The 12160-nt window shown below is 43.9% G+C and overlaps 1 protein-coding gene across 2 annotated transcripts in view; it reads right to left on the reverse strand.

The window, feature by feature from the left end:
* Positions 1-341: 341 nt before the first annotated feature.
* The window catches only part of RFX8 (regulatory factor X8), a 66571-nt gene continuing 54752 nt past the window's right edge, over positions 342-12160 (reverse strand). For both annotated transcript variants that reach the window (XM_086701410.1, XM_086701411.1), the window contains 3 exons: positions 9681-9795; positions 6768-7084; positions 342-2442 (listed from right to left, as the gene is read on the reverse strand). In XM_086701410.1, the coding sequence (XP_086557536.1) occupies positions 2266-2442; positions 6768-7084; positions 9681-9795 (609 nt within the window). In that variant the 3' untranslated portion in view covers positions 342-2265. The remainder of the gene's footprint in view (positions 2443-6767; positions 7085-9680; positions 9796-12160) is intronic.

Here is a 12160-nt window from a genome sequence, read left to right on the forward strand (position 1 = left end):
AGCTCTTGGTTGGCTAAGCCAAATCTTCTGAGAACCAACTTGCAGAAAGGTACACCTCAATTAAATTTGGTCTTTTTTTTCTTTCATCTCCCCTTTGCCTAGAACAGTAGTGTAATTAATCTATCACTGGTTTGGACTATATTATTTCCTTATTGGCTCATGAAGAGACATTATCCTGTATGCTACTGGCTTGTGACATATTATTATTATAAATTATAATTCCCCCAGTGAACTTTTGTTAAATAAATTACTGGCAAAGACAATTTCAGTCTCTGAGCATAATTTGCCGTGAACGAAACAAGAACCATCTCTGATGAGTAATTAAAATGTCTAATCCAGTGTAATAATCAAAATGTCAAACTTTATTAAGGATGAAAGCTTCTCCTCTGTCCTGGCTGAGAACTGTATTGGGTCTTGAGGCCTGGGGTGAGGGAGGTGGATGTGGGGAGATTCTCTCTTCTTGCTTGGCCTCCTGCCTCAGGTTGTCAGCGAGGTGGATTGAGAGGGAAAAACAAAGATGTACACGGCAGGTGTGGTTGCATTTTCACATCAGTGTTTGTTGAACCTGGTGGCTTTCCAAGCTGGCTCACTTTCTCCTGAAATCCTTCCACGAGCTTCTTAGCCATTCCCCCACCAGGAGCCTCTAATGCAATACCCAGTGTATATGCAATACCTTCTATTTTAAAAACACATGTTCATGGTGCCTGGGTGGCTCAGTCGGTTAAGTGTCCGACTCTTGGTTTCAGCTCAGGTCGTGAGCTCATGGTTGGTGACACTGAGTCCCATCAGGTTCTGTGCTATCAGCGCAGGGTCTGTCACCTTGGGATTCTCTCTCTCCCTCTCTCTCTGCCCCTTCCACACTCATGCTCTCTCTCTCTCTCTCTCAAAATAAAATAAACTTGAAAAAATACACTTTCATACATAGCATAAAGCAGAAAATTAATCAAATCAAGTCATAAGCTCTTTGACACCTTTTCACAAGGTGGACACACTTGAACGGCAGATTGGAACACTATCAGGGGTCCCAGAAGCCTCTTCCTCTCCTGTTTCTTACTACCCACCCTCATCCCCTAACCTAACTTCTGACCCTAGAGATAAGCAATTCAGATTGTTGCCTTTGATGAACCTGGTTAGCTTTTTCAAGGACTGAATATCCTCTGCTAGCTCTCGGCTAATCAGTTTACCTCAAAATATGCAAATAAAATTCACTATTCCCAATCTGGTACATCTTGTTGCTACCTTTGTTTCTTGTCTCCCATCTGTCCACTTACATGTGAGCAAATGAATGATATGCAAGGTCACTGAACAGTGAGTAAAGGAATATCCCTGAGTAATTCTTTGATAAACTATTACTCCCAGAGAGCTTAACTAATGAGATAACCTATTAAATGTAGTAGTAAAGGGCCCTGAAATAATGATTGCTTCTTTAACTATAAAGATGCATAATTCTTAACAAATCTAGTGACACGGTTCGTGTTTCTTTAAAATTTCCAAGCATTTAGGGAAATTTAATTCATTTCTTATATAACATGAGATCAATAAAATATTCTCTATTATTTCCTCTTATACCAGAAGTCATGTTAAGCATGAATTGCTAAATTCCTTTTAAATGTTATAATCAGTTACATAAAAATTGATCTGGCTTAGCAGTGAATGATCTATTCTTAGTTTTAACATTTCTCAGGATTTTGCAACAAAGAGCAATAAAAAGTGACTCAAAGCAGGGCATCACCATTTGTTGCAGACATTGTTGGGTTCAAAATTCGACCTCACTTCAAGAATGTTCTTAATGGACCAATAAGTAAGCCTAATGGTTGGTATCAAATTGCATTTTGTCTGTTTCTTACTGCCTGAGGAGATCTTTCCACAAATTCTATTTCAGTCAGGGCCCTGCCAAGGGGAAGAAAAATGTTACCATTGGCCTTTTACTGGTTGTACCCGTTTGTATTCAAATTTTATCTCTCGCTAGAGATCTATCCATTTCTCTACTCACAAGATTTCTCAAACTTCTCTTCTATTAAGTCCCTGGTAAAAACACTTGAAAAGCCCTGAAGAAAAGCAACAGAAGCAAAAAATATTCTCCAAATCAGTTTATATGATTCACCTAAACTAACTGCTTGAAATACATATAAACACAAAATAGACAATGCTACCTCTATTATGTACATAAAATCTTCTTTCTCATCAATGTAAAAGCTTTAGCACTTAATATATTTTTAAGAGTGAAAATCTATGTTTTCTCATGTCCTATTCTAAGAAATGATCTTATATATTAGCGTTGCTTTCCCTGAAAAAAATATTTTCAGAGCTTTGGGGTACATCTGATACATGAATTACAAATTTTTGTCCATCTTTTAGAGTTACCAGGGCCTCTTGTCCCACAGGAAGGCTGAGTTTGAAGGTGCTTTCGGTGGCCTTGTCCTCCAACAATACCTGGATGAGCTGCAAGGGGGAAACAGTCACAAGGAAAAGATAAAAAGAGAAATTATATGATTTCCTGTTGCAGGACCCACCATTTGAATTCTTCCACCATGCCCTCACGGACCTAACCAGAAGCTTCTGCATTTATTTACTCCTACTACTGGAGATCCCAATTTCTCTCAGGAATGCTCAAGGCCTGAGGACTGCAGGGAGAGAATCTTAACCCTCGGATGGTACAAGAGAGAGGGGCCATGGAGGGTGAGGCAGGTGGGCTGTCTTTAGGAAAAGGAATGGGCCTGCGGTTGTTTGTGACCACTTGAGATAAAGCCAGCACACTTCCATCAAGGACATGGGAGAGTGTGGATCTGGTGTGAAAATCATGAAGAAACGTATGAAATGTCCGTGGGGCTCCATGTGGCTGTAATGCTCATCACTTTGGCTGCCTTCCAGTTGGAGACCCATCCCTGTATTCTTGGCTCAGATTCCCACACAGACCCTTCCTCCACCATCCATCAAGCATGCCAGTAGATAAGGAAGGTAGGGGTGGGAGGACCATGAAAATAGTCATTGGTTAATTTAACACTCAGCTGGGTAGTAAGAGATTTGGGAGATTCAGATTCTGATGTTAGCTTAAGCACCTGCTCTCAGCTAACACATCTAACTTCACTTAGCACGTCTCCCTATCAGAGAAACAGGGATAATATGCCTTCCTTCCCTTAGCTCCAGTGGTACTTGGGAGATGAGCAAATCCTTGTACATGATGACTTTCAGACTGACAGAGATGTATTTTCTTGGCCCTGTTTTATCGATAACCCCCCACCCCCCATAAGTCAACATATTTTGACAAAGATGGGTACACGACAACTTCAAATGCAAGGTTAGTGAAAGTATTTCATACTCTTCCTCCCTAAATTTGACAATAACCATCACCACCCAACCAGAAGATGTGTTTCTTCTCTCTCAAAAAAATTGTCTTTACCTCTGTCCTAGAGCTAAAGTGTTGCTTGTTTTTAAATATTTTTGCCATGTTTTAATCCTTGAGCACATGCCCTAAAGTGAAAACTGTGTAGTATGTTTTTAAAAAGAATATTTCTTATTTAATATCAGTGTGATTTTTTTCACTTTATTCTTAAACATTCCTTGGCACCTTCCTATTTTGAACATTGCTAGAATGTGGAAGAGTGGCAGATGGATATGGCAGTCCAGAATGCTGACTTCGGTTGTTATCATAGGTGCAGGGCGACACTAAATTGTTCCAAGAACGAGGCTGCCACAGATGTGCAGCTGAATGGGGTGTTAACTCGTGGCAGATGAATGCAGATGGGACACAGAGGGTGTGCTTTTTTGTTGATGATGAGTGCAAATGCCGAATAATGAATGCAATAAAAATTAGATGAGCGTAACTTTTTGGTGTTAGAGTGTTTAAGTCATTATAGCTAATTCAGCAAGCATGCACAAACAGAGGCAGGTTTAATTAATCTCTAATGCATATTACCTTGGATTATCTGACATTCATCTGCCTGTATTGCTTTATTATGTAGTTCAATTAAGTAGTTAATGTCTTTCTCTATTGTTTCCACCAATTAAATATAGGTCAAACCCCACTGCAATGAACTTCAGAGTTGCTAGGGGATTGGGTGGGGTGTGGTGAAAGGTGCTCAGGTTAGGAGGTTTCATTGGAGAATTAATAATGATGACTAATGGTTATGGGTACTTAACTTATGTTCCAAGAATCTTACAATGATTGACTTATTTAAGCTTCATAACTGCCCTATGGAATTAGATAGTATTATTCTTATTTTGTAGATAAAGAGACTGAGGTACAGATAAATTAAGAAATTTGCCCAAGATTCTCAGCTAAGAAGTGGAAGACAGGGAATTTGAATCTCATCAAGGAAGTTATATACTAGACTGCCCACTTATGTTCCCAAATCATCAGACTTCAAGGTATTTCTAATTTATTCCCATCACTGCTTTTGGAATTAGAGCACATGGCAGCATCTTCTGGGAAGAGAGAGGGTGCTAGGAAGGGACAGTTTTGCAAGGAGATCTACGAAGGTTTGAATCTCTGCTCTGTCAGTTACTAGTGAGGTGACCTTGGGAACATTACTCAACCCTTCGTGAGCCTCAGTTATGCCATCTGTGAACTGGGAACAATGATGGTACATCTCATTGTGTTGTTGAAACGATGCATTTACATGCCCAACACAAAGTTTACTCCTGGTTACTTTGGTGACTAAGGGGCATGTCAAATTGTCTACAGTCCTAGCTCTCTCCCCAGCCAGTGAGTGGAGATGTGCACACTTGGAGCTGAATGTCCAGCACAATTCCTTGTCCTGTTAGGACTCCATACAATGTTCCAGAGTGTACTCAGGTGAGTTTCCCACCGGCCAGCCCTTGCAGGGCCCTGCTGCCAGGACAGGACATTTCGTCCAGAGGGTCAGGGTGCAGGGAGAGACATTTTCCTGGGCACAGTCTGGCCAACTGGTTCCTTCTTCAGATCTAACTGGGCCTTCTCTCTGCCAGCAGCCCTGAAATACCAGCTTGTGAGTGATGCCCTAACTGTCCCCAGCTGCTCCTCTCCTAACAGGGCCCAGCTCTCCTTGCCCCCACCATTGGGTCCCTGATTTGAGGCCAGTATGTCACTATTTCATGCCTGTCTGTCATGTCTGCTTCAGATACACACTCACAGAGGAGGTGAGTTTCTTATTTATAGATACATGTCTGAACCTACTCCACCAACAGCATCAAAGGCAGCTAGATATATGAACATAACTATTGCAAGACAAGAAAACAAAGACCAAAACCAGAGAATGTGTAAACCTGACACACATTTCTTTCACTCTGGCTCATATTATTTTTGTCTAGTACGGTGTTCTGTCCAAGTAGTGCTTAATAACAGGGTTCTCTGCACTCTGGGGTACTTGGAATGAGGGTTTATTCAGGAAGGAAAGGTCCCTGTGAGGTTCTGGTTATTGTGAGGACTGTAGGGCATTGAACAGTTTCAGGCTGTGACTCATTCCCATGGTCAAGACGACTGTTAACTCAGGTGAAGGGCAATGGCCCTGCCTGGATCTCCTACTCAACTCAACTCCTCATCTTCTCAAAAGGGGAGGGAACTTGCGGGTGCAAAAGAAATACTATGTAAAGTGGCTAAACTTCCAAACATGTGTATAGAAGGTTTAGAAATTAGTACTAAGACAATTTTTTACACGAGGTACCCTCCACTTCCCCAGGCAACGGAGGAGTTTCAATTGCTTGCTCCAGCAGTCTGGCTCCTCTTTCTGGCACTCAAGGTCCCCTCTCTGAACTCTGCAACCTGTGTCCTATTCTCCTTTGGGCGTGGACCGCCCTCCTCTGATCTTGTGTTGTGGGAGAAGAATGGACTAGAGATCAGGCAGGCCAGGGTTCCAATCTCCATTCCACTATTTACTTGCTGTGTGACTTCCTGCAAGTCACTTAGCTTCTCTGAGCCTCATTTCCCTCAGCCATGGCATAGAAATGATAAGGGCAGATACTCTGCAGGGCTGTATGGCTTGGAGATAATGTATAGAAAAGTTGTATAGTAGGTGGAAATAGCAATTCTTATTTTTATATCTTTCAAGATGTACCCCAATTCCATCTTTTCAAAATCCCAAATGGCAGAGGTGTTTTCAGGGCTTACCTCTTAGTTTAGTTAGCTCAGTTAGCCTAACTACTGAGGAAAACAAAGTCAAGAGAAATGTAGCTTAAACTAAATCTTACAGCTTGCAGCCCACGGACAGACACCTGAAACATGCGGAGTGTGACCTTCTTCAAGGAAGTCATGGCTGCCTTAGCACATTAATGTTTATGTTTTATTACAGACTAAACCTTATCTTAACAGTAGCTAGCCCCTCAAGGTCCTGAAAGTCTTGCTTCAAAATTCCTGAGACTTATGCTATCCCTAACCCCACTAATCAAAAAGTATATAATCAGTCACTCCTCACAATCCCAGTGCAGTTCTTTCTGCCCATGGGTCCTGTCCCATGCTATAATAAAATCACCTTTTTGCACCAAAAACATCTCAGGAATTCTTTCTTCCAAATTTCATCATAAGCATGCCTGGCAAACTCTGGCAAGGCAAGACCCAGGCCATCCAAATATTCCACAGCTCTAAGTGTGCCTGGTACATAATCTATACACCATGAACATTTGCTGACCAGTGATTAACAGATAAGCTACTATCATCACCCCTGGCAAAAATCTCCTGAAGCAAAGATGAGTCTAGAATCGTGTATCATTGTTTGGACAGAATGATCTTCGTGGATTTCCTAACCATGTGCTAGTTCTTACTTCCCTTGCCAAGCCTGCCCCTGTGTCTGTACCTTATCACCCGTGTCAGTGTCCACCAGGAAGCCCAGGACCCTGAGAAACACACTGTTCACACCCACAGGACATCGGCTCTGGCCTATGTGTTTCAGCATCACCCGATGTGGATCCATATGTGGGCTGTCATACGCCAGGGTTGGTGAAGAATCTGGAGGGTGAAAGGTTGCCTGGTCTGGCTGGACAGGAGACTGGTCATCTGGTAGCATTTCCTTGAGATTTCCCACATCATCGTCGTCCTCTTCCTCTTCTATGCATGACTGAAGTATATGAATCACATATTCCAGAAGCAGCAAATGAAACAGATGCCAGGAGCCTACATTGAAATAACAAGCCCAAATGAATAATTAGATATAGACAGATGGACAAATAAACAGATCACTGTGGAAATACCAACTTTTCTGGGGCTTTCAACTCCTGTGTACTGGGACCTTCTCACTCCTATAGCAGATCCTCAGGGGTCCTAGGCGGGCATTCCATACCCATGAATCCCAGTCAAGGAGGCTTTTGGACAGAAAGCACAGACAGTTACATAGCCTGAGCCATGAAGGGGAACTTAAAACCCATCTGGTGTGAGGTGGGAGAAAAACAAATCCCACAGAGAAAGAGATGCCGCTCCCAGAGCTGGAGAATGTGCCCCCTTGGCCTCCCGTGGTTGGCACATGAGGCTGGGCCATAAGGGACAGGCTGGGAGACGCAGAGGTATAGTGCAGAAGGGAGCCAGCTGCCCTTAGGAGGCTGGAAAGAGCTGGAAACGTAGCTATGCCTTTCCCCTGTTGCAGTCTGTGTGGCTGCATCTTGTGGTGAGGAAGTGGGGGAGGGAAGCTGGCTGGCATTCTCTCACGTGGGCCTGCAAGGGGTGCCCTCAGCGAGACTGGTAGGGGAGACAGGAGGGCATGTGACTCAGCCAAACGCTCCAAATCCCAAGGCCTTTGGTTTTCCAGAAAAGAAAAAGATAATTAACATTAGGCTGAAAAGCGGGGCTGGGGTGGGGTGTGGGGGAGGGGGATCTGGCTTATTGCTATCATTAAAAGACACTTTTTTAATGAAGGTAAAACCTTGACTCTTTATACAGATATAAAATGAATGGGTGTCAAAGAACTCATGTGTCATTTATTAAAGAGGAAGTTAGTAAAATATTGCAACTGGTTCAAAAGAGAATTCAAAGCATTGACCATATATAGACAGAGAAGAATTTACACAAATTCAACAGACCTGTCCTCAGGACAGTAATCAATGGCATCCACCTGACACAGCTAGTTTGCATTTCCCTGAAGGGGGATCATTTGCATTATCATCAGTTGGACACAATTTAGAGTTGTAAAATAACTCAAACACAATGAAAGACAGAGATAACTCAGACCAGTGTGCTGAACCTTTTGCCTGTTTCAATGCCTTTTGTCCATTTCAAGCAAACTTCTGTCCATATCAAAGCCTTATACAATGTTTGTTTTTCCTTGATAGATCTGGGTGAGATGGGATGGCTTGACAGGGTCTTGAATGAGCCTGACCTCCCTCTGGCCCACTTAACCATGTGAAGAGGAAAAACTGGTTTAAATACTTTCTTGGGCTTCATACAGGGATCCAAAGAAAGTGTATTGGGGGAGGGGACGACAGCTTCAGGGCTGGGTTTCTTTCCATGACTACATGTGAGCCCTGCGCCATCACTTTGTGCTGGGAGAGCATTAGCATAAAGCAGAGTCATTTGGACTTCATTAAAGGGGAAATCTCATTATCAATGGGTGTCATTTCCATGGCAACTCACAGCAGCCACCTTCCAGAGTGCTGGCAAAACTGGTCTACCGTAGGGCTTATCTCCTTTTCCTTGTTCCACCTGCTCGCCGTGAGGACATCTCTGGAACAGGGATTCCTCACCCTGATTAGTGTGCAAGATCACAGGGGTGGAGACTTTGTCTTTCCACTGCTGTATGCTCAGTGCCCAGGAAGGTGCTTGCGACTTTGTAGGGACACAATAAATAGCCATTGGAGTGAGTGATTCTTTCCATGAGGCTGGAGGGCTCAGGGGTGAAATTCCCTTACTACAGCTCTCCTACACACCATCTTTGCCACAGATGTGACAGACATGAGCTTCTCTGACAGAGAAAGACCACCCATTTGACCAGAAAGTTTGCAATGGATGCTATTTCACTCTTTCCACTATTTGCGTACAAGGATGACTTTATCAACTGTTATTTATAAAATTTAAATATGGGCACCCCAAAGAACCCACTTTTTTTTTCTATCTTAGTTGGCTTCCTGGGTGCTTTCTTTAACATGTCCCAAGAACACAATTCAAAAACAAAGGTGGGGCACCTGGGTGGCTTAGTTGGTTAAGCATCTGACTATTGATCTAAGGGTCGAGTTCAAGCCCCGTGTTGGGCTGTGTTCAGCTTGAAACCTACTTAAAACAAACAAACAGACAAACAAACAAACAAACAAATAAAAACCTGGGGAAGCTTCTAAGACATCCAACCATGATGGAATGGGAAAGGGAAGCATGTATCATGTTGCCATTAAAAAAAATGATTGTTATGGCTTTGTAGGACTTTCTGTGTCTATGTTGTATTTTGCTTTAAAAGGTGAAAAGGAGATGACTGGATTCTATGTAGAACACGGAGAATACTTATGCTATGATGACATTAAAAAAAATTTTTTAATGTTTATTTATTTTTAAGAGACAGAGAGACAGAGTGTGAGTGGGGAGGGGCAGAGAGAGAGGGAGATACAGAATCTGAAGCAGGCTCCAGGCTCTGAGCTGTCAGCACAGAGCCCAATGCAGGGCTCGAACCCACCAGCCATGAGATCATGACGTGAGCCAAAGCTGGACATTTAACTGACCGAGCCACCCAGGTGCCCCTATGATAACATTTTTAAAGGGTAGAATACAAAATGTTTTGTAGTCTCTGACTTACCAAAACTATCTCTGTGGCAGAGGGTCATGGCTTTGCTCACAGTGGTAAGAAGGAAATTCCATCTCAGCTGGAAGCTGGCAGCCAATTTGATAAACTCTTCTTTGTTTCTGCTTGGCTATTACATTTTTGTGAGGAAAAAAATGCTGGGGTTTATGACAAAATCAAGAAGATCATGTTTTCAAATGCGCATAGGTGTCATGCGCAGACTTTCCCAAGTGGCCCAAGGAGAAGAGGAAGAAGAAATGATGAGGTGGGCAGAGAGGCAGAGGCACACTGGCCTATATCTGGTCTTGTGGCATCTCCTGTGGAGATGATTCCAGAGAAGAATCCTTTGAAGTTGGTGGAAAGAAGAAAAGAGGTGGGAGATTGGCCTACATTTTTTGTTTTAATCCCATGAAAGAAGTCATTTGTGAAAAGCAACAGAGAAATCCTGCAGGGCAGCCTCACTGAAGCCCACCTGGCGGTAGCCATTGAGAGAGACGGTGGCTGTTTTATTCTTGCCAAGGCCGTTCGTGTGAAAAAGTCGCACAGAATCCCACAATGATGAAAGTAATGGCACTGATTTTGGAAAGCACAAAGCTGGCCACTGCGTCAGGTGAAGGATCTGAGGACTGGCAGGTCCCACCCGTGGGGCCAACAGAGCCTAGGCCAGCCGACGGCCTGCATAGCACTTAACTGGGTGTGGGTGAGATGCCTGTCTGTGTGCAGGCTGAGAAACTAACCAGACTGGGAGCTGCCTTGGGCCGCGTTTGCAATGAATTACAAACCCATGGGATCATATGAATCTCGCATGCAAATGTTGGAATGAATGCCCCAAAGCCTCCTAAGCCTCATCCTATATGTGGACCACCCACTGGCTTAGCCACATGTCTCTGAGGAGGAGATGTTGAGACTGTCTAGGAATGAAGGAATCCCCTTTCTCATCACTGCTTCTCTCCTTCCTTTGCCTTCACTGGGAGTGCCTTGGGCTCTGGGAACACATGAACCCCGCTCCCCCAGTGGCTTCTGGCACCCCCCGCCAGTCTTTCTGATCATCTAAATGGGGCTCCTGGGAGAAGCCCTGCTTCACAGACACAAGGATACTTTTTTAGAGCATCAAGAGAAGTAGCTGCGGGCGACCAGCTCTCTGCTTAGACGTTTAGACATAAACCCTCAACAGTATGGAATATTCCTCCGCTCGCCACCCACGTGGCACCTCAGGTTCCCGTGTTCAGAAATTGCTCCTGGGCCCCAACTGCACAAGAACGGGGAGAACGAACACGTGACGCAGCTGAACATCTCCCTCTGCTAGCGAGCTGCCAGATGCTAGCCACGGAAGCCATTAGTCATCTCCCACATGCCCAAGGGCTTACATTTTAACAGTCTGAGTATTTTATTGACAATACACTGCTTTTTATCAGCCAAGCTGCTTTACAAAAACAAGCCCTTCAAAGGCACACAGTTACAAAAACACCATTTTTCTAACATGCTTCATTGGTGAAGGCTGAAGATAGGGTGGTGGAGTCTTGGGAAATACAACATGTTACATGGTCTAAAATAAGATGAGCCCCTCCGGCTGCTCCAAGGCAGGTCTGGTATTACTGGTACCAGAGGGATCATCTTGGTTAAAGTCAGAGGTGGAGTGAATACCCAAAACAAGGAACAGAGGCTTGAAAGCTTCTGTGGGTGAAGCTTTCATGTGAATAAATGTCTCCACAGCATCATAGCCCTAAACATGTTTACCACTGTTATAAATAAGCTTTGCCAAAGACCGACGGGGAGGGATAAAAGCCATACAGAATCTGGAATGATTATCACCCAGGAGCAAAGAACGGAAACAGACACCTGCCAAAGGTTGGGAATGACCTTCAAGTTCTTTCCGGGAAAGTTTTCTGGTTCATCTCTATGAGGTGTGCGATCCCAGTGCTGCCTGCAGTCTTTGTCTCAGGTATTGTCTGTGCCCTTTCTCTTTGATGGGGAGGACAGGCATACGGACAAGAACAGGCAGGGCAGGAAAGAGGAGAGAAAGAAATGTGACGAGAAGTTTAAACAGAGAAAGCCCAAAGTCATGTTCATGGTACAGGCCCTCTAAGTCTCCTCCAGAGATGTCTGCTTCTTCTTCCCTAGACAGATCCTCCTTTTTCCATATGCTCATTCTGCTCAGGTCTCTCATGGGGACATTACTCCCTTAGCTTGTTTTAATCCTATTCACCTTCCACACCCCAGTTTAAACCCCACCTCCCTCATCAAGGCCTTTCCTGATGGCCTCAGACTTCAGAGGACAATGCCCCACCCACCATGGGCCACTAGGACAAGGGTGCTGTAGCTTTCTTGGACAGCATTCTCAGCTCTTACAGTGTGGCTGTGGAAGCAGAGGATGATGACAATTAAGCAAAGAACCCTCCCTGTTCAAGGAACACCCAAGTTTCAAGTCGACCGGAAGGACGAAACCCATCTATATCGAAAACAATTCATCTTTGATTTTGTGAAATCAAGCCTGA

The sequence above is a fragment of the Puma concolor genome, chromosome A3, assembly GCF_028749965.1.
Source record: "Puma concolor isolate L17-30 chromosome A3, mPumCon1.1.hap2, whole genome shotgun sequence".
In the NCBI taxonomy this organism is placed as follows: Eukaryota; Metazoa; Chordata; class Mammalia; order Carnivora; family Felidae; genus Puma; species Puma concolor.